The sequence below is a fragment of the Zonotrichia leucophrys genome, chromosome 1, assembly GCF_028769735.1.
Source record: "Zonotrichia leucophrys gambelii isolate GWCS_2022_RI chromosome 1, RI_Zleu_2.0, whole genome shotgun sequence".
In the NCBI taxonomy this organism is placed as follows: Eukaryota; Metazoa; Chordata; class Aves; order Passeriformes; family Passerellidae; genus Zonotrichia; species Zonotrichia leucophrys.
In genome coordinates, this window is record NC_088169.1 from 5553724 (window position 1) to 5578999 (window position 25276).

A 25276-nucleotide genomic window follows, 5' to 3' on the forward strand; every position below is an offset into this window, starting at 1 on the left:
CTTTCCTCATTGCAGAGATGCTCCAGTCCCTTCATCTTCTTGGCTGAACACCCCCAGCTCCCACAGCCTTTCCTTATCACAGAGAAGCTCCAGTCCCTTCATCTTCGAGGCTGAACATCCCCAGCTCTCAGAGCCTTTCCTCAACACAGAGATGCTCCAGTCCCTTCATCTTCGCCTCCGCTAGAGCCGCTACAGGAGCTCCACATCTCTCTTGTCTTTCAGAGCCCAGACCTGGACACAGCACCCCAGAGGCGCCTCACCTGGTGTAATCATAGGGGCAGGATCACCTCCCTGACCTGCGGGCACGGCTCTCCCCACAGCCGAGGCTTCGCTCCGCAGGCTCCTCCTCCATGGCGGGAGGGGCCGAGGCCGCCGGGTCCCGGCGCGCAGCTCCGGCGGCGGGCGGCGATCCGCAGCCGCGCCCGGCCCGGCAGGCTGGCAGCCGGAGGAGGAGGAAGACGGGAGGAGGAGGCAGCGGCGGTGCCGGGAGCAGCGGCCCGGGGTAGGTAGTGCGGGCGGCCGCGCACCTGCCGAGCCCGCGGCGGGGGCGGAGCGGGGGCGGCTCCAGGGCCGCGGGGCCGCTCGGGAACGGCGGCCGGGCCGGGCCGGGCTGAGGAGCGGCGGCCGCGGGCTCGGGAGTTCTGTCACTCCGCCGCCTTTTGTCTGCTTTTCTCCCGTTTGTTTTTCCCCGGAGCCCCCATCCTGCTGGACGGGAAGGCGCTGCTCGGTTGGGGGGTGGCACCGCGGGGCTGCGGTGGGACAGGGACAGAGCCCGGCCGTGCCCTGCCCGTGGGTCCCGGGGGAAGGCGGTGCCTGTCCCTTCCCCGACTCCGCTGCCCTTGACCTTTGGGATGGTTGGAGCCGCCCTGATCGCTCTGCGGGTCCCTAAGCACAGTGAACCTTTCCCTCCCTCTATTAAATAGAAGGAATTTATTCCTTCTCCGCTATTTAAGGTGCCGGGGTGATGGATTTGGCAGCTTCTGGCTCAGGTGCAGAACTGCCGGGTATTAAGCGCAATTTGCATCCGCGTGTGTGCGAGGGCGTTGTGAGCCCTTAAGGGCACCCCGGGGAGGTGGTAACCCGGTGTCTGCACAGACATTGACAGAATTCATCTCAGCCCCGGCAGGACCTTCCCCTGCCTGCCCAGCACAGCTGAGCCCGCCTGTGCCGTGTTTGCAGGGGGAAAAAGCCGCTCCTGCTTTCCTGAAATAGGGAGGAAGGAATGCTTCAGCCGCTGCAGAGAAGGAGCAATAGCAAGTTTGAAAGGTAAATGTGGTTTTAAAGTAAATACGGGAATGGCTTTGTGCACTGAAGTACAGCAAGGAGGAAGTGGAGGGTTGGTTTCGCTGTTGGCAGAAATAGTTGCTGAAAATGAAAGAATGTAAAACAAGTTTGAGTAATCTAAAGGGACGTTGTCCTTGGGCTTCATCAGTAAAACTGAAATATAAAAAATTGTATTGATGAACTACTGGTTGTATGCTGTAGCTTATTAGTGTAATTTCTGAAGTATAGCTTGGTTTTTAAAATCTGCTTTAATCCCCAATAAAAGGTGAAATTTGCAACCTGCTATCACATATTTTTATTGCCACAAATTTCTTTGCTTATGTGTGATGCCTTGAGAGGCTACCTAGAACAGAGGCTAGACAGTGTTAAAGGAATAAAGTAGGGATTTATAAAAAAGGCCTTCAAAGGATACACCTTGGGCAGTACAAGAGCCTGGCTAAGACTACACCCAAGATGGCCACGAGTTTTCACACTTTTGTAAGTTTTGGTCCATTTCCATATTGGGGTTAATTGTTACAATTACAGCTTCAGGTTATGCAGTCCCATCCTCCCAGATCGATCTCTTCAATTTGCTATATACTTTTTGATATACAATTTTCTATATACTTTTCGATTTACAATTTACTTTGTACTTTTTGGACCTGAAGCTGCAATGGTTCTTGGGTTGGAGGAGAATATTTTTCTCTCAAATCACTTGCTAACACTTTATATAAAATTCTGTACTAGTGCAGTTGAAAGTTAAACCTTAAGGCATCATCTGGAGGATATATTTTATGTTTATTAAAATGCACATGAATGTCAGAGGAACTTAGAAATATGCAGAGACAGAAACAAGTTATTGAGATGTGAATGAGAACTCAGGTGTTGATGCCTGCAGTACATAAAATGAAATCAACCCCTGTCAAATAGAGTTAGGCTGCAGTTCTCACTGTGCTGCTGATAGTCCAGTCATCTTTGCTGGGAATTACGGGGATGCTTGTGATGGGATTTATCCTGAGGATACACTGCTGGGAGCTGTGTGAGTGCAGTCTGTGCAGCAGGTGCACAGCTGTGCAGCCTGCTGTGACCACTGAGCCCTGAAACCTTCTGTAAGAGGTGTGAAGTCTTTTCCTGCTTGCACTAGAGCTGTTAAATAGTAACCTGCCAAACAATTGCTTTGCTATAATGATGATTGCCCTGTCCTGTTATAATTTCAGAGAACTGTTTAAGGAAGTGTTTGACCTCAGGTGTTTGTTCTTTGCTGGCTTCTTGGGTTTTTTTCCTACTCGGTATTTCTGTCAGCTCACTTGGTGTGGTTGGGGAAATAATTTTGGTGTTTGGAGAGGACTGTGAGAGAGGAGAAATGGGGTTTGGGATCACCCTGAAATGAATCTGTTACTGCTGGAGGAAAACTTCACTCCTGCTGTGAGCTACTTTTGCCAACCTCTTTTCTCCTTACCTTTTTTCTCCCACTCAGAGCTATCTGTGTCTCATTTCAACCAAACACAGATTACTGATGAGAAATAGCTGTTTTGAAATTGGAATTTTGAAATCTGACCTGACTAGCCAGCTGTGGCTGTAAGGGGCAATCCCACTTTTTAATCCTTGTATTTATGCCCCTGCTGCCTTGGATTTATTCTGTGTGGCAGTTTTATGGCTACAGAATGAGTTAATATTCTCTATTGGATCAGCTGCATTTCAGGGCAGGATTTCTGGTGGATCAGGCACCTGAGCCATGGTTGTAGGATGACAAATCTGACACAAGGAGGGAGGCAGGGATCTTTATCTGGAGTTGGGAGAGGGGAGGAGGAGGTAGGGTTGCACTTTCTCTAACCTCAGCAACCTCAGAGAGCAGATAGGAAACTCGTGTAGGGCGGGAATGATTATGGGGTTTGATTAATTGCACAATCTGATTCAGGGCCAGGGAGGGGGTGGAACATGCCAAACGAGATTAGCAAGTCAATTCACTTTTAGGGTAGGAAGGTGGCAAGCTGAACCCGGACACTGTAGAAAAAAATAGAGGTATGACAAGAATGTGTTAGCATCAAGGAGCAGAGCCTTGATCTTTTGGTGGGATAGTCAGTTATGTAAAGAGGGGGTTGTGTTCATCTGTTCCTGGGGAGGAAGCCTGGGTGGGTGCTGAAGCTTTCAAGTTGCCAACTTGGACCTGGCAGATCCTGTTTGCTGTCACTTACCTGGCTGAGGACGAGCAGCTTTGTAGTAAGATGGGGCAGTGAAGATGAGAGTCTCACACCTTCACCTGCCCTGTGGCAGCCTCTGAAATTCCCAGGTGAACACCAGCTGTGGGTTTGGCAGTTGTGCTTTCATTCTTTCACTCACCTCCTGTTGTTTACCAGGAGAGCTCATGCTGAATCCTACCAGCTTTCCATCAGGAGCATGGCAGTGGCTTGGGCTGGCATTAAAGAGGGCTGTCAGGAGGGTTGTGGGGTCCTGGGGGCTGCCAGGGGGGTTGTGGGGTCCTAGAGGGCTATCAAAGGGGTTGTGGGGTCCTGGAGTGTCCCTGGATCCTGCAGGGTTTGCTGTGTGAGTTGTGGTCACGCCTTTTGCCTACAGCTCCTTTGGCCACTTGACTCTGCACCTGAGCTGCAGCCAGTTCTGTTGCAGCACCTGGAATAAAATCTGTGAGTTTTATTGTCCAGGGGCTTCAGCCCCTGTTGGAACAAACAGGAGGGACTTTTGTGAGAGTTTAAACCAAACCACCACAGTCTCGCTGTTCTCTGTATTCTGAGGACACAAGTGGTCCTGCCTTTTGCTGGTGTAGGGAGCTCAGGTGGTGAAAAAACTTGTTTTTTCCTTTTCCAAGGCTTTCTGATGATGTGGTGCTGATACTGGGTCAGGGAAATGGAAGAGGGAGTGCTGCTCAAGCCTTGCTGGCAGCATTGTTCAGCAGCACCCACTCTCAAGCTGGAGGAGTCTCTCATTCCAGGCTGGAAACACTACAGCCGTTCTTGAGTAAATTGCAAGCTCATAAATGTTCCTGATGTGCTCAAACAGATCTTTGTGAGCTGAGGAGTTGCCTGTTCATAGTCATTCTGGGACAGAAGCTGAGTGTTCTGATATAAGCTGGCTTTGGTTCAAGTTCTGAGTGCATCTTTCCTTTGTGTCTCCACTGCTTTGTACCATGCCAAGCTCTCAAAATAAATTTTAAATTAGAAAAATCAGAGAAGGCTGAAATTTATATAGGCTTAAAATTCTCCACTGCATTTTTAATGTGAAGTTTAGTGGTGTGAATTACTTATCTCTGAAATGGATAATTGCTGATTCAAATGTTATGATTAGAAAATATCCCAATAACTCAACCAGACTGTTTACTTATCAGCTTCTCTTGTTTGAAGATCAGCAGTAAACAAAGGCAGAGTGAAGAATTTGCCACGTCGTGACTGAAGGAAAAAAAAAACCTGCAAGGAGATCAGCTCAGCAGCAGATATTCCACATTTGTGGAACCCACAGGCTTTGGGGGATCTTTGTCACAATTCCAGAAGAACAAATAGCACTGCCACACATCCATAATTGTGTCCCCTGGAATCTGGCAGCAGCTGTGGTGTAGATGGCTCAGCTTCCTCCTGGGATCCGTTTCATCACTTCATTCTCACGAGATCAGTGGTGAGTCTGCAGTGCTGGTGTGATCCTTGCTGTGCACACTGTGAGCTTGTGTCTGTTGCCTTGCTCAGGATTTTTGCTTTCTCATTGTTTAATACATCCAGGAAGAACACACAGTCATTTGTATGATAATTAAATATTGCTGGCTTAAAAAAAGTGAGGTATTTTGCTGGGAAACCCAGACAAACCCTTACTAGTCAAGCATGCTAGAGAATAAAGCCTTTTGTCCTTTTCTGTGCAAGGTATGTGTTTGAGAGAATAAATTGCATTTTCAGGATCCTGGGTGGGAGGAGTGCTGAAGATTAGCTTTCTTTTCTTAGCCAGAAGTGTCTTTTCTCCCCAATAATTTGAAGTGTGATACAGACTTATACAATTACAGTTTTAGTTCTTGCTACTGCAATAGTAAAAAAAATAAAAAAAACCAGCAAATCCCCCCAGCAAAACCAAACAAAAATCCTCCTTGCATTAGGAAAACTAATCCTGGAAGTTTTATGGCATCAGTTCATGTGGTTCCTGAGATAGAATACTGAGTCAATTGTGTGTGAATAACAAAAAAATAGCAAATGAAAGAAAAAGCATTTTCCATCTGAGCCATTTTATGACATTTTCACTAGCTGAGCAGCAGGAACAAAATGATTGCAGTTTTATCCCTTGTGAGGATGTTTTCAGTCATGAGGGTGAATAACTCTGCTTGTGGGATGACTCTTTTTTTTTCCTGTGAATATGCCAGAATTATAAAACAAGACCCTGGTTATGTAGAAGTTCATAAGGCAAAAAATTATTGAAAAGAGTTAATTAAAGATCAGAGACTATAGTAGGCAGTGTGATAATCAGATATTTGTATGGATATATGTACTTACCTTTACAGATGTTAATTTTAACATCAAGGCTAGAAGGAGCCTGGAGACACATTTTGAGTATTTTTAAAAGCACAAATCCTCTCCTTAAACAACTGAAACTATAGATAGGGAATAGAATAGATCAGATTATTATCTTTATTTAATTCTTGCAGTGACAGTGAAATTAAGATGCACTTTTAATTCAGCTGAACTGTAGAGAAGACCCAAGGATCCAGTGAGGCACAAAGGAGAATTCCTTCCCAATCCCAGAGCTGCTCAATTCTGTTCTTGTGCTCCAGTGTCAGACCCATTGTCCATCTCTGGAAATTATTCCTCTGATTTCTATTAGAGAAAGGTAAAATTAAATCCTAAAAGCAGTAAGAACAGAAGGAATTTCCAAACTGACAATTAAGAGAGCCATCACTTATTTCCTAGCAATGCCACCAAACCCAAGGAGACAGGGAGGTGTGGAGTCTGACTCTCAGTGGGTTGAGCTGATGTTTAATAACTTTGAGCTGATATTTAACAGCCCCCAAAGGAGGGGTGCACACCACACAGGTCAGCTCTGTGGGCTCAGGGCACTGTCCCCAAGTGCCACCAGGCTCCTCCCAAGGCCACAACAGAGCAGATGGGAAGCAGCATAACTGAGAGGGTTGTTCTTCAGGCTGCTGGAGGGCTCAAAATAGTTGTTTTCCACTATTCCAATATTATCAGTGACTTGTGTAATGATTCCGTGTGACTTGGTGCTAAAAGAAAATCTAAATAAAATAATTTTCAATTTTTTTTCTTTTCTCTTGTAGGTATAGAGCTTTCATTTTCTCTCTCACCTTCCTGCTGTATGCCAGCTTCCATCTTTCAAGGAAACCTATCAGTATAGTGAAGGTAAGAGAGGTGTTGTCCTTGTTCAAACATCCTCCTGCTCCTGTCAGACAAGGATGTTGTTGTCTTTCTCAGTGTTTCCTGTTGTGAAAGGCAGGGTTAACCTTTAACTTGAAATGCCTTCAAGATGAGAGACTGATAAAGCTGGCACACAGTGATATTTGCTTGATAAACTTTAGTGAGACCACACCTAGAATATTGCATGTAAGTCTGGGTTTGGGGCTGGAAGCAGCTGTGCCTGCACTCCATTCATGTGAATGAATCCAATTAGAGATATTTGAGAGGTTTGCATTCTTATGGTTGAGAAAAGTTGCTCATAACTGATGAGTTGAACATTCCACTGGCATTTTCAAGTGTTCCCAGTACTCTTGAGCATCATGGTCATCATTTTCTTTACCCCTGTGGCTGTTCCCAGTGAAGCTGATGACACAAGTTCTCTAATTCTGGGTTTGTTATTTTAATCTTGGGTGTTTATAACTTGCCAGACACCAACCAAATTCCCCAGTGCTGTATTGCATAACACTGAGGAGTAACAGTGGGCAAAGTATTTGATGTTACTGCAGAATTTCAAAGATTTTTCACTGTCAGAAACAACAATTTACTGTAGATTTTTTTTTTCCTAACCATGTAATGGTGGCTTCCCTCAGTAGAATACCAAGCAATTAATAATGGCCAACAGTTTTACAGATTTTGGTAGATTTGACACAGGTACACATAAATCTATAATTGTTAAATTTCTTGCTGTAGGAGAGTTTTCACTCCCCACTTTACAAGTGAATTTTTCATTTTCAAATGTGCTTTCTGTTTCAGGGAGAGCTGCATAAGCATTGTGCAAGCCAAGTTGAACTTGACTCCTACAAAGAATATGCAGCCCAGATCCAGCCTGTCAAAAAGCCATTTAATGCCTCTCAGTGTGGATGGGAGCCATTTGGTAAGGCTTGTTTTTCTTTTTTTTTTTTTGGTTTTGTGTCTTTCTTTCCTAATAATGAGCTGATATTCATGATTAGATTATTAATTATTACATATTCATAATTAGCTATTTCCTAAAGTGTGAGGGACGTGCATGGAAGGGGTGTTTTGTTTTCCATGTTCTCACTGATTTTTCCTAACAATGAGCTGATATTCATAATTAGATTATTAATTATTACATATTCATAATTAGCTATTTCTTAAAGTGTGAGGGACGTGCATGGAAGGGGTGTTTTGTTTTCCATGTTCTCTCTGGTTTCTCCACAGAAAGTGAAGTTGTGACTTACATTATGATTTTTTGCTACTTAAAGTCACTTAAATAAGTGATATTATTTTAATTGTTATATCTAAGAGATGATTTCAGTAGATCAGTTTTCAGTCAGAAAATGGGTTTTGTCTTTAACATGTCTGCTTAGGAAAAATGGTGAAGAATAAAATCAATCATTATTATTTTTTGCTTGTTTAATTCAAGCAATCTTTTAAGTGAAATTACTTGGCTCTTATCTAAATTGGAACTTTGCAGAGTCCTTATCTGCCTGAAGGAATAAATTCCTCTCCATTTTAATGAAGAAAAAGGGGGGACTTCATTGCAGGAGAGACTTGACAACTTACTGGATAGTTTATGAACCTGGCCTTTCACTTGAATAGAAAAAAAATATTTGTCTACTGGACGATTAAACTTTAATTTAATCGTATTTGACTTTAAATGAGACTTTGAATCATTCCTTGACACTTTTATTGCTCCCAGAAACCTCAGTGAAGCAGATTAGTCCATTCTGTCAATGTGCCAGTCCACCCCAGTCTGTGTAGCCATACATTCTAATTAGTCTTTAATTAGCAATTAAAAAAAAGTCCAGCTCTCTTTAAAGATAATTAAAGATCTGAGCTCTGGGGTTTCTGGGGACAAAATCCAGTGTATTAACTCCTGCTGCAGGGGCTGCTGGAAAAATTCAATCCCCCAGGTGGGATGCACTTAAAGCTGGACAGTGTTTCTTGTCCCTTGACCAAGGGGGGATTGAGTTTGTTTGTCTGAAATATTGATTGACTCTTTTAAATGGAGATTTCTTAGTCCAAATATCCTCCTTTTTCCATGGGCATTATTGCCAAGCTGCCCCTTTGGAATGTCACTTAGACTTGTTCTTTCAGGTGTTTTTCTGGCAAAGCTGGGAGTTTTGCCAGAAAAACACTGGAGGAAGGAATTTGTTTTAATATCTGTGGCTCTGTGCTTAAAGCCAATAGCAATTGTGGCAATTTATTGCAAATAAATGCACAAAACTGTCTGGGTATGAGCTCAGGGCCCTTGAGAGTTGGCTTGGTGTTTCCATCAGGGTGGAGCCCCTTTGCTGCCTCTGCCCTGTCTGCAGTTCCCATCTAGGTGTGATTATGGTTGTTTGCTCTGCAGGGCAGAACTCTGGGGTTTTTTTCAGCAGAACTTCTCTGTGCTTTGTGAATAGCTGGAAAATGAAATACAAAAGGCTTTACCCATTTAAAAAAATAATATTAAAAATATTTAAATAACTTAATATATTTTAAAATATTAAGCTGATTGTTTAAAAGCCTCTATCATGATGGATTTATTTTTTTAGACATTCTGACTGTTAGGACCTCATGCTTTTGCAGCTCATCTCACCACTTTTAATCAAGTCTGTTAAATTGGATTTGGATTGTCTTTTGCCTAAGGCCTCTAAGAAAAGGGCACCTTGCTAAGAACTGATGTTTCTTCTATTCCAAAATGGTGTTTTAAATAAGGTAGAGTTTAGCATGGGCCTGCCAATATTTTAGAGGCAGAAGGTATTTTTTTGTTAAATAAAACATTGGCAATATGTTTGCTGAAGTCTGAATGTGCCTATTGGAAATTGAATGTCAATGCACATTCACTGACATTTTTGTTATATGTAAAAATGGTTGGGAAGTAGTTAATACATTTAAAGTGACAATTTGTTTTGAAAATTATTCTTAGATAAGAGCAACTACAAACAGCTACTGGGAGCTCTGGATTACTCATTTTTGTGTGCATATGCAGTTGGGATGTATTTAAGGTAAAACCCCATTCTCTTTACTGTTATTTGACTTCTGTGATATTGTGCTTTCCTACTGCAGTGTGGTTCTGATGGAGAGTGAGAAATTGATTGCTGAGGGGGAAAAAAAACCAGCATGATTCTGAGCCCCAGTGGTATCAATCTCTGATACATAGAAAGCTTTTTAGCTGCACCAATCTTGGCTGAATATTTTCCATGTTGAAGTCTAGCCTGTCTTTTTTTTTTCATCTAGAATGTAAATCAGTCAGTCAGTCAATCTCCACTCAGTCTCCAAATTGCACTGATTGGGTTTAAATTATTGTCCTGGCTTACTTTAGTCAAAGAATGGGAGCAACACCTCCTAGAATAATACCAAACCCATCCTCAAGTGTGCAGTCTTAGCTGCTGTGTGGAGATGATTCTTTTTATTGACTAAAGCCAGAACCTTCATGACTTGAATCGTTAGCAAGGGAGACAAGTCTCACTTTCAATGGCTGGAGACACATAATTGGGAAATGACTCTGTAAGTAAATGACTCTGAATATGCTCCAGATGAGTGTCTCCCTGAAAGATGCTTGTGCAGATGTCAGAACTTAGCAATTAATGAACTTTTGTTGGGGCTTTTTTCCCCTGTCAAGTGCTAAAATTGCTCTTTTGCTGCTGTGAAGGCAAGCAGCAATTACCAGCCAAGCTTCTCCTCAACCAGAATTTTAAACAACACAAAATATCTTTCATTTATGAAGGCTTTTGGGGTGTGATCTCATTTTTAATGATGCCTTTTCTCTTTATTTCCTCCCCAATTCCAAGTGGCCTCATCGGAGAGCGGCTGCCCATCCGCTACTACCTGACAGGGGGGATGCTGGCCAGTGGACTCTTCACTGCAATGTTTGGATTGGGTTATTTCTATAATGTGCACAATCTCTGGTTTTACATCATGGCCCAGGTAGGCACATTGTGAATTTAGGCACTGACTTCCTCCCATGGTGCTGTTTAGGGTAATACTGGGGTTTTTTCACTTGCACACAGTGATGGTTGGGTGGGAGGATGTAAATGCTGGAATGTCTTGTTGGTGACAGGCAGAAGTGATAGAGTGGGTACCCCCAGGCTTTATTTTTGAAAAATGGTGGGTTTTTTTTTTAGTTGAAAGCAAATTAATGTGTTTCACTCTTTGTCAAATCAGCAATCAGATCTTTGCAAGCTTAAGTGAGTGTGAGTTTTGAAACAAGTGTGTTTACTTCTGTCAGTCTGCCAAGACCTGAGTGACACATCCTGGCTTTCTCTGCAGGAAAATTCCATTTACACTGCTAATGATGAGCAGCCTCCCACACTGGTGTGGCTGGGAACAGGCATCTTATGTAACCAGGTTCACTGTGGGAGATTTTTCTGAGCTCTGATCAGGTGTCAGGAATTTTTACCATTGGCTAAAACGGAATTTAAGTCAGGACCAGGCTAGGGTTGGCCCTGGGGCCATTTTGGACAGGTCTGCACCTTGCACTGCTGCTTTCTGTGTGGTTGCAGTAACACTCTCCCCTCTGGCACATCTGCATAGCAGTGAGCAAGGAGGCATGGAGAGATACTAACCTGGCACAGCACTTCTGTAACCTTGTCACCAATTAATCTGTGATTAATTAATAACCCCAACCCTCTGGCATCAGGGGTTTTCCACAGGAAATGCCTCCTTTAGGGTTGAGCTGACTGTCTCTGCCCTGTGGGATGTGCTCAGTGAGCCCTATAACTCCAGGGGATCTCACACCACCAGCTCCATTGGGTTTTGTTGGGTGGAGTGAGCTTGGTTTTTGTTGGGTAGACTGAGTTTGGTTTCTGTTGCATGTTCAAATGCTCATTGTGCATGTGAGGTTTTGTATTGTGATGTTTGTGTTATGGTGCAATTGTAGACAGGGAGCTTTTTAGGAGTTGTGATGAGTTAATGTTCTGTGCAATGTGGAGACTGAAATAGTTCTTACTTCACCCTGAATATATTAAATTAAATTCCTCCTCTCAGTTTATTTACAGATGTCTGCTAAGCATTTTAAAGTTATCCAGTCTCCCCTAAAGTTGTCTTTTTTTCTGCTTTATTTGATTGCAAACATGCTTTGCCATATGCTCAAGTTGAGATAAGTGTTATGCTGCTGCTTGACTGCGGGGAATTCACTTCTTTTTGCAGCTCAGAGCAGTGTGATTTTTGGTAAATATGTGACTGAATTACAGTATTCTGTGATTTAAATTATAAACTAATTATAGAGATGGAGGTAGAGGGAAGAATCTCTGCAAAACTTTGTAACTTGTTTCTTCTTGGTTGGGGGGGAAGAAATGCTTTCAAAACCCCCCAGTAAATTTCTAAATTCAGTTTATTTGTGTAGATTTCCTTTTACCAATACAAAACTCAGGAGGAATTGTGTAGGAACCTGGTTTATGACAGAAGATGTTTGTTTATTATTTTTTAATATACTTTCAGATAGCCAATGGCTTGGTGCAAACCACTGGCTGGCCAAGTGTCGTTACATGTATTGGCAACTGGTTTGGAAAAGGAAGGTAAATGATACAAAATCCACAGCTTTGGAAGACAGATCAATACATTCTGCCTGTGATATTGTAATATCTATTTAAATATCTTTCGTAGGCTTCTGTGGTTTTTTTGGTTTTTTGGTTTTTGTTTTTTTTGTTTAATGAAACAAAGCAGTTAGAATTTTGACAGGAGCTTCCTTTGTTATGCTGCTTAATTTATATATTGGTTTGGAACTGTCTCCCTCCTGTCAAAACAGTGTTCTGTGGTAGCTCTTCTTCAGATGAATTATTTCAGAATTGTATTAGAATAATTCTTGTAAATATAAACAGTCTAAAACTACTCTCAGTAAAGGCTGTTATTATGCCATTTTAATGTGAAATTTCCTGTGTTTTCCTCTGTGTTGCAAAACAGTTGTCAGGGCATAACTGTAAAAAATACCTTTGTGTAATGTCTTTTTTTCTAACACACATAAACTTGAAAATTTAATTTAGAAGACAAAATACATATGGCAGCTGATTTAACCTTTCTTTATCACCTTCTTTAAATCATCAGCTTGGTTTGTTGTTTTTTTAATATTAATCCTGCACAGTGATCACTCATGATACTTGTTTTGTCACACCATACAGTAATTTTCCATAAATTTTGCAAGAGCTGCATGCCAAACCCACTGCCTTTGATAATGGTTGATGCATGTAGCATATAATAATGCTACTGTGGTACCATCCTTTGTATATGTAGAGCATTGTTGTTAATCAATTCCAGAGAAGGATGTGCTGAAATTCAGTATTTGATTTTTATATAAACCACAGGATAGTTAGAAAGATGTAGCCTCAAACTAATTTTCCATTAGGAAATGCAGGAAATGGTGTCTGTCATATAATATTGAACAAGATTGGGTCTCCGTGCAGAATAAATACATTTATTCAGGCTTTGCTTTGTGCACAAGCAGCATCCTTTACTTTTAGGATATTGGGCTGGTGAGTAGGGCTCTGGTTTAAATGTCAGTGACCTGGTCCTTGTTTTCATTCTGCTCTAATTCCATGAAACATGAGCAGAACTCTTAAATTTTGTCTTCAGGCCATGAAAAAGATTCTGTTTAGGTTAGGCTGCTCCAGGTAAAATCCTGCTGAGGGCAAGGCAGTTTTCCTACGACTTAAGAGGGGAAAAAAAATCCCTGTTTTCATGACTTCAGTGGGATTTTTGTGCTTTACCTTAGCTCAGATGGAGCTGATGTGCAGCAGCTCTAATGTGGGATTTCCAGGCAGACAGGAATGTGATGTGTGCAGGTGTCACCTTCTGCCAGAGCCCAGCAAGTCCAGAATGGGATCAGAAAATACTGAATTTGCTCCCCATATCCTCTACAGTTTGTTTTCTTCTCCATGACAAGTCTGACACATTCTGCAAGCATCAGATTATCAGTGCATTGTGTTTGCAGGAGGATTTTTATTCCCAAAAGCATCAGACTTGGTGTCCACATGCTACACAACATCAATGTTTGTTTTAATTAGAGAAACTGTCCAGAAATATGCAAGCCCAAGTGTGGTGTTTTTAAATGCCAGGAAGTGCAGGATAAATTCTGTCATGCACAGAATATTTACAACAGTTTTATTCATATTTAGGTGCCTTGAAATTGCCAGGTGGAGATTATAGCATGAATAAATGATCAGTTAAAGAACCATGAGATATATTGTGACACCACAGCTGCACAGCTATTTTGATACACTTTTATCAAGAGATTAATGCTTATAATGAATGTTTGTGTGGTTTTTGTTGTTTTTTTTTTAATGCAGGAGAGGTTTGATCATGGGAGTAGCATGTAGCATGAATAAATGATTAGTTAAAGAATCATATGGCATATGCATTGACACCACAGCTTCACAGCCATTTTGTTACACTTTTCTCAAGAGATTAATGCTTATAATTAATATTTTTGTGGGTTTTTTTGATTTTTTAATGCAGGAGAGGTTTGATCATGGGAGTCTGGAATTCCCACACCTCAGTGGGGAATATCTTGGGATCCTTGATTGCTGCTTACTGGGTGTCCTCGTGCTGGGGTCTCTCCTTTGTGGTGCCTGGGCTCATCGTGGCTCTCATGGGGGTTCTTTGTTTCCTGTTCCTCATTGAACGTGAGTGCTCACTGGGACACAGCCATGGGGGGCTCAGCTTAGGGAGCTCCTTCCCAGGACACTTGGTGGGGAAGAAGGCACTTGGTGTGCCTTCAGAGAGCTTTATCCTGCAGAATCACTGAGGGTGGAAAAGCTCCCCAAGGTCATCCAACTTTGATGCCCACCCTGACCCCAGCCCAGAGCACCTCCAGGGATGGGGACTCCAAACCTGCCTGGGCAGCCCCTGTCAGTATTTAACAGCCCTTTCAGTGCAGAAATTCCTGCTCCTGTCCACCCTGAGCCTGCCCTGAGGCCGTTCCCTCTCCTCCTGTCCCTGTTCCCTGGGAGCACAGACTGATCCCCTGGCTGTCCCCTGCTGGCAGGGAATTACAGACAGCAATAAATACAGCAATAAAACACCCCCTGAGCCCCTTTTCTCCAGGTGAGCTGTTCCTCATCTGGTTTGTGCCCCAGACCCCTCCCTAGCTCCCCTGACAGAGTGACAATTCAGAGTTCAGCCCCCTGTGTTGGTAAATGCCTTCAGTGTCCTTGGCTGAAGGTCCCACCTGGCTGCAGGGCATGTTCTGTGCTGCCATTCAGCTCCCACCATCATCATCCTCAGTGCCATCAATTACTGGAGGCAGCTGAGGGAGCAGCTTTTGACACTTTAAATTAGAAATTAAAGAGGGATGCCCCATCCTGTCCCTATGCAGACTCTGAGATGTGAGTATTTGTTTTACTGTAACTGTCCTGTGTCAGGAGATGAATTTTGGCAGATCTAACAAGAATTCTGTAACTAGATGGACTGCCAGAGTAGCACTTTTTATCTCTACTGTCCGTTTATTGTCAGTAAGTTACACTATTTAAAAATATTTTAAGAGATTTTTTAGGCTTGTTTTCACCATTACCTCTGTGTGGTATTTTATTTCAGATCCTAAAGATGTCAGTTGCTCCTGCACGCCATCCAGTGTAAGTAAAGGCATTTTCTTTTCTGATTTTTGCCTCCTAATAGACACATTTAATAAGGTGGTTCTGTGAATCAGATGGTGTGTGTGGTTCTTTGTGCCAGGCTCTTGTAACTGATGCTGTGCTTGAGGCAATGATTGGTCTTTTGTGCTTCACTGGGAAACCAGGAGCTTATTTTCTCTCAAAGTAAATGAATCAAGAGGTGAATTAATTTGTTTTGAAACAGCTGATCTTACAGTAAACCAAGGAAAAACTGTCCATCTCTTTTTTTTCTTCTTTTTCTTGAGTTTTCTTGCTTCAGTCTTCTGAGCATCTTTAAAGGGTGTTTTGTTTAAGTATTTAGTACTAAGGTAGGTAAATAAGTAATAAATATTATTTATTTATTAAGTATTTTAGAATGATGTGTCAGAGGTAGAAAGATTTCCCTAGGAAATCCTGAGTTACTGAGTGAGATGATTCCTTTTCTGCCTCATGAACCCAAGAGGAGGAAAGCAATCCAGATGGAATTGGAGAATAGTAAAAAAGCAAGGAAAGGTGACAAAAAGGGCATTAGAAAAACCAGCTGTGTGTAACTTCTCATGACAGAAATGTCATTCCTGGCTCAGTTTTGCTCAGGATTGTGCTCACAGGTTGATCATGGTTCATGTTCCTTGAGTCTCTGCTCTGGGTTTGTCTCTACTGCAGCCAAAGTCTGGAGCAGTTCATGCTCCAGGCTCCCAGGAACCCTTGGGCAATCAGGTCTGCCACATTTCCAGGTATTTTTTGGAATAGTAGAGGGGATTGGCAGGGCAGGCCATGAGGTTTCCCATGTCTGATGGCAATCAAGACTGTTGGTGAAAGTCCCGATATAATTCCACATGGAAATTATCTGTACATGTGGATTCATCTGTGCATTTTCTTTGCCAGTCTCACAGGTAGATTTTATAGGATTGATTGCTCTTTTTTACCACCTAATGTTTTCAGATCAATGGAGTTTTACATTTTAAATGCTTTGAATAGGAACTGAAGGCAGCTTTTCTAGTCTGTATTCTCTCTCCTTTTCCAGTTAATTTTTTTTAATCTTCATATGAAGCACTTCTGAATGCTTACATATAAAGCTTCTGAATGCTTTTGATGGTCTGTGGAACTCCTTATTTTATTCCTGTGAGACAAGGTGGGCTCACACTATGCTCTGTAGTTTCCCTTTTTTTCCTTTTTCATTTCTTAGAAGTAACTTCTGTCAAGTGTGAGAGTATTTGAAGTGACTCTCATTGCCTGCTGTTAAGAGTCTCATTTTCCTTAGATTTTATATAGTTCAGAGCATTGTTTTTACAGAATATCCTGTTAAGCTTTATGGAAATAAATATTTATTTGTTTCAAATACACTTCAGCTGGATAACTAAAGAGCTCTGCACAGTATAGTGCTCATATGTCTCAGTGAGCTGGTGTGGAAAATTCTGACACGGAATATCTACTTATCATGATACTTTTAACAAAAAATTTAGTAATTTAGGAGCAATTTCCCCAGCTGCAGAAAAGGAGGAGCATTTGACTCAGTCTTCACTGGTACAGCAGCAGGGTCACTGCCCCAGGCTCACTCTCACTGTGTGGGATGCATTTGACCTCCTGTTTCCCTGGAAACCTCACTCTGCAGAGCAAAAGGAATCGCTTCTTCCTTCCCTATTCCCATTTAACATCTGGAAATCTGGGAGGAGTTATCACAGGGCTTCCCCACCTGCCTTGGACCCTTCTCAAATTGAGGTTTGCTTTGTCCTGGGGAGCTTTATGTCATTGGAGCTGCCCAAATGCTTCACTCCTGAGTGGTCTGCAAGGATTCTAAACCCTTGTGGACGCTTCTGTTCACCACGGAGAGGTGGCGTTAGAAATGAAGGGATTTAATTAGGTAGGAGTTTGCGATGCCCAGATGTAGATGTGGTGATGACAGCTTCTGACTGTAAAGAAAAGTGAGTGCTAGTTGAAGGGAGGTTGATGTAGTAAAATAGGGTTAAAATATTTCATCTGTCTTGTAGAATTGATAGAATTTAGCAGGTGTAAAATACTCGCTGTCCTTTTTTGTTGTTGTTGTTCAGTCATTCTGTTCAACCTGCAAATAGTTAGAAATCTTTTTTTTTTTTTTTTGAGGTATTAAATGTACAGACTTGCTTTTCTCCTAAGGCTGTGGGAGGTAATTTTGGCCAGATGTCCTGGGTAGGTGCAGGCAGCTCTGCACTAAAAACCAAATCTCCTTGTGGAAGAATGAGGCCAGTTAAATTTAAGCAGCACTAAAATAAATGCTCAGCACGAGGGAAGGGTTTATATTAAGATTGAGAGATCACAGTCCTCTCTGTGTGATGCCAGTCTTGGATGAATTTGATCTAATGTTTATTTGCAGCATGGTCCTGAGCCCAATATTTCCACAGAGTTTGTAGTGGTGAGTAATCAGATTTCATTGAGCTGTCCAAAACCACAGATGGAGAGTCAGGCACAGAGCCCTGAGTGTGTGGTTCTTTCTCTTTATTCTCTGCTTTCCTGGGCTGGGCTTCATTTGCCTGAATTCATCTTGGCTCTGATTTACCCATCTGAAATTTGTTTCCAGATAAATACTTGAGGACAATAAAGTTCTTCTAAATGCTGGCGTTGGAGGCTTAATCTTGACTTTCTGGAGGGCTGTACCTATGACAAATGCAAGTGAGAAGTCAGTGGGTGTTATTCAGAATTGCTGCACTTCCTTTATGAAGGTTAAACAGGAGATTTAACTTTTTTTTTTCCCCTTTGGGAAATGTGATTTAGAACTGGTTTTATTACTTCTCATCTTTTCTCCCTGTGCCTTCTTTCCCCCCACAGTTACATCATGTTCGTACAAACTTGTCTTTGTACTCTAAGAACTTCCTTTGTCTCAACTTTGCATTCCCAGACAACTTCCCTCCCTTAAACTCCTGTTGCAAAGTGTTTGTGCATTTCAAAATTACCAGGCTGCAATTTTTATCTCCTGGAAAGGAGAAAGAAGCCGAAGTATTAAATGTGCAGCCTCTCAGTCCGGTCCTTTTCCCCAGACATTTTCTCCTTACTGTAGTAAATCTTATTTTTTGCAGTCAAATTAAAAAGTCATTCATTTTTCCTCTGCTGAACTGCTGATTAAAAATGTAGATGACTTGTCTCTAGGTGATGAATTTTCTTCCCTGTGGATTCTTGTAAATCACATTTTGACAAGAGCCGGATTTTCTGTAAGATAAAACTTAAAAATCTGTTTTATCAGACCCTGGGGGCTCGAGTATTGTTGGTTTATTTTGAGGAATGCATGTCCAAAACTGCTTGTGCCTCAGCTCTAAACTGAGCTGAAGAACTACCACAGTTTATCCTCAAAAGTATTTTTTCTTCTTAGAAGGATTTGATTGATGAAGGGCAATTTTTGTAAAAAAACACTGAAATACAAACTCTTTATTTTTTTTGGCAGGGGGGAAGAATTACCCAGGAGATGGAGAGTTCTAAATACACACAATTATTCACAAAAATCAGTGATTGATTTTGAGCTGAATTGTTCAGTGAGGATTTGCATTCCTTTTTTATTTGTGAGGTTGAGGAGGGGGTTATTTGGGACAGAGTTTGTAGGGCTTTTTATTGCTTTATCTTGATTTTTTTTTTTTTTCACTGTGGCATCCAGAGTGTGATTAGACACTTCAGCATCTCATCCCTGAGGAATTCACAGTGCTTCTTTTGGACTTAGCAATAGATTGTCCATACCTGACTGCAGACCTACTTTAGAGCTGTATATGTAATTCAGAAGAAAAATCTGAATGTCCCTGGTAAATCTTTTTGGACTCAAGATCTCAGAATGGTGTTTTCCAGTGAATGCAGTGAATTCCACTGGTGTTTTGCAGTGAATTTTGGTGTGAACTGACACAGGAATGCACTTGTTAATAAGTGAGGATAAAAAGCAACTCCATCTGGTGCCTAAAATGTAAATTTTTGTCTCATTTTTTCTTCTGGAACTTGCTGGAGGTCCTCAGACTCCTCAGTACTCCTGTCCACCAGAACACAAGAATTTATGGGCTAAAAGAATTTAGTCTTACAGAATATAAGCTAAAGGGATGAACTTTTCTCTTAAAGGGATTAGGAAAGTGAAAAATAAAGGTTTTTATGAAACAAATGAACTTCTGTAGTTGCTGCTGGAATCATCTGCTTAAAGCAAAAACTGAGTTTGCAATGTCAGTAAGTTCAGTAGAGGAAAAAGCAGCTAAAGATGTTGAGAGGGGCATGACTGTGCTCTGAATTTAACTCCTTCTGTATAAAACCAGTGTGAAATAAGCTTTCAGATCAGTTTGTGAGTGCATTTTATGTCCCTTGCCATAGGTCTGTGTAAGCACTTGAAAATCTCAAAACATTAGAGATTGTTTTATTTTAAAATAAAATAAATTCTTTTAATAATTAAAATTAAAGATGCTCCAGTTGGGGTTGTGTTTATGTTACAATGCACAAAAATTTGTGCCAGAGAGATGATTTACAATAATGTAATCCTAAAAAAAAAAAAAAAAAAAAAAGGAAAAAAAAGCAGAAAAAATAGGGGGTTTTTGTTTTGATTTTGTTTTCTTTTTTCAGAGTTCTAAAACCTTCCTGAATGGTGCCTCTCGGTGCAGGATCCAGATGCCAGCCTTAAATGCTAAAGAAAATGGCAAACCTCAGGTAAAATAGAAAATATTGCTGTAAAATAGCACAGAAAACTTCTTAAGGCTCACATGAAACTTTTACTGTTTGTAAAGATTATTCCTCTTTTTATGATGCTGAACTCTCTTTCCATCTTCAGACACAAATGTAACTTCAGAGGAGGGAGCTAAGCATTAGCTGCCATAAATAATGCAAACTGAGCTGTGTGAGATGGCACTGCTTGCTCAATTGGTCTTTTTTATTTTGTGATCTTGACGCAATTCCATCAAAAATAATGCGCTGCAAAATGCTTTAAAGGCAGCCCACTTGAAATATTTAAATTATGTATATTTGTCCCATCCTTGCAGTCTCACTTCTCTCTCTTTTCCTTTCAAAAACTGTCTGTACTTAACAAGATTATATGTGGAAATGGAGAGTTCTAAATATACACAATTATTCACAAAAATCTTGCTTAAAACTCATAACCATAAGGGCTGCTATTTCTCACTAGAAAATGAATTCTGGACTTGCCCATTTTGTGGGCAAAATAGCATTTTATCTTGTGATGGACATGAACTGAAAATTTCCATTTGAAATTTTGTGTCTGTATTCAGCACACTTGGCACATTGTATCCTGAGAGGATAACTTTTTTAAAACTTCTTTCACACTTTTCTAGGAAAATAGAAACTTCCTGTTCTCTTTATCCTTTGCCCATAGAATAATAATGAGCATTCACAGGGTGGAATAATCAGTGTTGGGAAAAAAGTTTTGAAATTTTTGCTGGGGAAACACTTCAGTACAGCTTAAATCCCCTCTGTACTGAGTTTATTATTTTAATTTTGAGCTGCCCAACAACAATCTCCACCCAGAAACCATTTGTGTTATTTCACAACCAGCTGGAAGGTAAGGGGAGATATGAGAATATCAGCCGGTGTCTTTAGACAGGATGGAATTTACTGAAGAAATTGTTTTAAATGTATGGAAGAAAGGGTGGTGAGGCACTGGAACAAGAGAAGCTGTGGCTGTCCCATCCCTGGAAGTGTCCAAAGCCAGGCTGGATAGGGCTTGGAGGAACCTGGGATTGTGGAAAGGGGTTGGAATTGGATGATCTTCAAATCCTTTCCAACCCCATCCAATCTGTGATTCTAAATCATGATGACAGAGCTAAAAACCCATAGAAATCAGCAGGCAGAGATTTCCTTTTTAACTCTGCCACCCTGTGAAGGGTCTGCCTAGCTAAGGGTGAGGAAAATGTACCTCTGTCCAGCTGTCCCTTGGGAGCCGGACAAAGGGACAACACAGACAATGAACTGAGGGAACAATCCTGGGAATATCCCCCCTTCTCTCTCCTCCCTGCCAGCTAGGGTATGTTTGTAATACAGAGTCTCGACAAGGTTTAAAAATAATAAAATCATTAAAACCCCTTCTTTGTTGCTCTTTGGGGCTTCCTGATTTTCTGCCAGTGACAGAAGAACAAGTTGTTCTGTCAGAGCCAAGCTGAACATCTTCCCCTTTTCACAGGGGTTATTTGGAGCTGATTTTCACAGGCAGCTTTTGAGCCTCTACAAACAGCAGATGTTTTGCATTTATGCCTTGGTCTCCAAGCACACTGGAATGGCAGCTTTTACTGGGTTTTCATTGACCTCTGCAATTACTGTAAAAAGGAAGCAAATACTCAGGATCTGCAGTGACTGAAAGCAGAATGTGGTTTTGGCTGCGTGACCTGAATAACTCTGTGCCTTCATTGCTGCTTGTGTCAGCTTGGCCTCTTAAAAATGACACAAAATTGGGGGATAATGAATCCTTCCCCAGGGATCAAGAGTGTGCCATATGCCTAATCATGCTCTAGACAAGCTGGCAAGGCTGCACAAGTCATCTCTGCCAAGCACAAACTGCTGGGTTTATTTATCCTTTAGCTCTGTGCAGCATAAAACCCCCCAAATCACTGACAAAAGTTTCCAGCATGAGTTTAAATAAGTTATTTGGACTTTGGTCACCTCTGCTGCAATATTTACTCACTCTTGTAAAGAAGATTGAGAGCTGCTTGTCTGAGAAATGAGCAGCATTGCCTCAGACAGTCCTGGCTGGGTTTGCTGTGCTGATTGTGCAGGAGATGCTCAGACACCATCTAGAATCCACTGGGGAGCTTCACTGCTTGAACCCTTCTTTTTTTCCTCTCTCTCATATTTTAATTTTTTTTAAATAACTTATGTTTTGAACTGGTACTGTTAAAGTACCAGTTCAAGTTTTGAAGTTGCTCCAGTAATTCAGAAGAGAAATATTTTTATGATGATGGAGTGACTTCTGGGCCATGAGACAGGTCTGCAGGGCCATATCAAAGGTCTCTAGATGTTTTTTCTGTCTTCTGGTTAATGCTTTATCACCTGAGCCCAGACACTGGACTGCTGTAAGTCCTGCATCCCATCTAACAATCAAATCTAAAATTTGGATGCTGCATGGCAGCTTCTAAAACTGTGCTGAGTGTCTGGACTCAGGTGTCCAAATGGTTCCCTGGTGCCCTCTCCTAAATGATGTTATTTAAAAACTGAATTTATTTAGAATCACTGAATGTAAAATAGCAGAATTGAATTTTTCCAGCACTTCTGGTTTTTTTTCTTCCCCCATCAGCTTAGCAAATATAAATCCAAATTTTCATCTTTGCAATAAGCACTGGAAATGGAACAGCCTGCTGTTATATCCTTTCTAGCCTGCAGTCAAATATATATTTGAGGCTTAATTCTTCACTGAGGCTTTGTTCAGATGCTGAAGAATTAGGAGAAGGAAGATAGTGTGTGGAATACATAAATAGGAGAAGTGCTCAGCTTGGTAAAGCCTCTCAGCAAGCAGGTGAAAGGGAGGATAGCTGCATCCCATCCCTTTTCCAAGTTGGAAAAGAAGTACTGAGGTGTATTTATACCTGATTTTTGGGTTTTTTTCTGTGTACAGCTGTAAGATGTAAATTTCCAGTTCTATTCTGAGAGTTCACTTCAGTCTGGTAGAGGATTAAAAATACCATAAACCCTCCTGGCTACACTGGGATGGCTTGTTCTTGTGCAGTGGTAACTTGCTCCACAAGTATTCTTAGCAGCCAGTGGAATTCTTGGAAAAAAACCCTAGCACTAGAAAAGATCTCAGAATTCACAACTTGGGCAATGCTGATGAACCCCAGGCTTTTATATTTTGAGGATTGCAATGCTCAAATGGAACAGATTTGAAAAAAAAAATGTGATTCCTTAACATAAAGCACTCTCTGTCCATAACTCATGTGGGAAGATGGCCTGTACTTAGATCAGTCAGTAAGATGATGTTACAGAACCTGAAAAACTGGCTTAGTATTCGTAGAGAAAGAAGATAAAACATGATTTTATACAGAAATGTATCCTTGCAGAAATTTATTGTACACAGTGTTGTAGGACTCAGTAGCTTGTCAGCTTTAATTAGACCATGTTTATTTGGTGGGGTAAAGGAAGGTTGGAAACTGTTTTATTCCATGGAATGTGTTCTTAATATGTGGGGGTTTTGCAACTTGAAATTGTTCTTCAATAGAACAGAAACTTGGTTCTGCTATGGACTGTATGCACACAGATACCACCAGATATTCTGAATATAGTCTCTACTCTCTCTGTACACTCTGGCTATCCACACCAAGACATTTTTAAAAGCTGTCACTTTCTGTGACAAATTAGGTACTTGTTTTTAAAAATTATTTTGGAGCTTTTTGATTTCTTGATACATACTTTGTTTTTTGTTCTCTTCTGTCTCTTACCTGTTGCTGGGGGACGTTGCAGGATGCAGAGATGCAGCATTTGCTCGGTGACAGTGAGAACTGCAGCGTGGCCACTGGGGAAGGAAGGCATGGGACATCAGCCATCAGCTTCCTTGGGGCCCTGAGGATACCTGTGAGTGCCTGTGCTGCTCCTCTTCACAGTGAAGTTTTGCCCATAATTAATATTTCCATGAAGTTTTGGGTGGGACAGTGTGGTGGTGTTTGAGAGTCCCCAGGATGAGGGAAGAGATGAGAATCTTGACTACATGTTTCAGAAAGCTGATTTATTATTTTATGATTTCTATTATTTTAAAATAAAATTATATATTAAAAATATGCTAAAGAAAGTAGACATCAGAAAGCTAGAAGGGATTGAGTAATAAAAACCTGTGACTGCTCACAGCCTCCACACAGCTAGCTGTCCTTGGTCATTAATTAAAAACAATTCACATGCTGGGCAAACAGTTCTCCAAATCACATTCCAAAGCAGCAAAATATGGAGAAGCAGAGGCTTCCCAGCTTCTCAGGAGAAAAGATCCTGGCAAAGGAATTTTTCAGAATATGTCAGTGATGGGACAGTAGTGGGTATTCACTTCATATCACACCCTTGAAATGTAGGGGCTTTTGGCATTATTAATTTGGAGGAAAGGAGGCTGAGAGGGAACCTCACTGTCCCTGCAGCTTCCTGAGGAGGGGAGGTGGAGGGAGAGCTGCTGATCTCTCTCTGATAATGTTCAAGAGGCATTTGGATAAGGACTTTATCAGTGTGCTTCAACTTGTGCCAGCCCTGAAGGGGTCCAGCAGTGGGACAGGGGGGTTGCTGTAGGTCCCTTCTGACTGAAATTGTTTATTCTGTCCTAAAGTGTGTTCTAAAAGTTGACTGAACCTAATGACATGCACTTATTAAGGGTGGAATAGCAAAGTGGAATAGCAAAAGAATGCTTATGGACTCACAGGAGTCCATAAGCACTTCTGTGTATCAGAACTTCCTTTTATGGCTTCCCTTTTTACATTCCTCAGCATTGTTTAAAAAAGCTTAAATCTTAAAACCTCTTGTCTGAGAAGTTTCAGGCAGCCCAGTCATTTGGCCTGCTGGTAAAGGAAAGGAAGTTTCCTCAAGGTCAGAATCTGTCATTTTTGATTTTCCTCTCAACCTGAATGCAGAATTAGGAATATTTGCACATTGATTTGGACCACATGTAGAGTAAAAAAAAATAATCCAGGACCCAACCACTGTATTCCTGCATCCTCCCATCATGTTCAGATCCTCTACTCTTTTTCCTGTAGCAGAGTGGAATAGTGGGTGACAAATTGCTGCTGCCACCCCCTGGAATCTCTGAAACCCTGTGGGATTTGTCCTGCCTGGTGTTGGGAAGGGTCACAGCTGCATGTGGAGTGTGTGTGCTGTCCCTCAGGGTAACTGCAGCCCTCCATACCAGGGATTTGAGAAATCTGCTTTCAAACAAGATGTTATCAGATGGCGAAGGGAATGGAGATGGGGTAATCTGGCAGTTTAGTGCAGCTCTGTGCAATAAATGCACTTTTATGTGCTCAGTAGGAATGAGGATGGAGCAAGTTAAAGCTTTACCAGGTCATTGCTCAGTCTGTGATGTGCTCTTACCACATTCTGCTCTGAACTCTGTCACACTGGTTTACTGGCTTTTTACAGAGCTGAACAATAAGGGAGGAATCTTGAACTCATCTGAAGGAAGGAGATAAAGAG

The 25276-nt window shown here is 41.6% G+C and overlaps 1 protein-coding gene across 7 annotated transcripts in view; it reads left to right on the top strand.

Annotated features, from left to right (window-relative positions):
* Window positions 1-368: 368 nt before the first annotated feature.
* Window positions 369-25276, top strand: part of SLC37A1 (solute carrier family 37 member 1) — a 36726-nt gene continuing 11818 nt past the window's right edge. Inside the window, exons 1-12 of one of the 7 annotated variants that reach the window (XM_064705777.1) lie at window positions 369-502; window positions 1118-1266; window positions 4620-4887; window positions 6524-6605; window positions 7413-7533; window positions 9532-9610; window positions 10397-10532; window positions 12045-12121; window positions 14055-14221; window positions 15132-15169; window positions 19742-19825; window positions 23576-23686. In XM_064705777.1, coding sequence (XP_064561847.1) covers window positions 4832-4887; window positions 6524-6605; window positions 7413-7533; window positions 9532-9610; window positions 10397-10532; window positions 12045-12121; window positions 14055-14221; window positions 15132-15169; window positions 19742-19825; window positions 23576-23686 — 951 coding nt within the window. In that variant the 5' untranslated portion in view covers window positions 369-502; window positions 1118-1266; window positions 4620-4831. Of the gene's footprint in view, window positions 503-626; window positions 1267-4603; window positions 4888-6523; window positions 6606-7412; window positions 7534-9531; window positions 9611-10396; window positions 10533-12044; window positions 12122-14054; window positions 14222-15131; window positions 15170-19741; window positions 19826-23575; window positions 23687-25276 lie in introns of those variants that run through there. The other 6 variants (XM_064705815.1, XM_064705806.1, XM_064705823.1 and 3 more) reach the window with 6 other exon arrangements.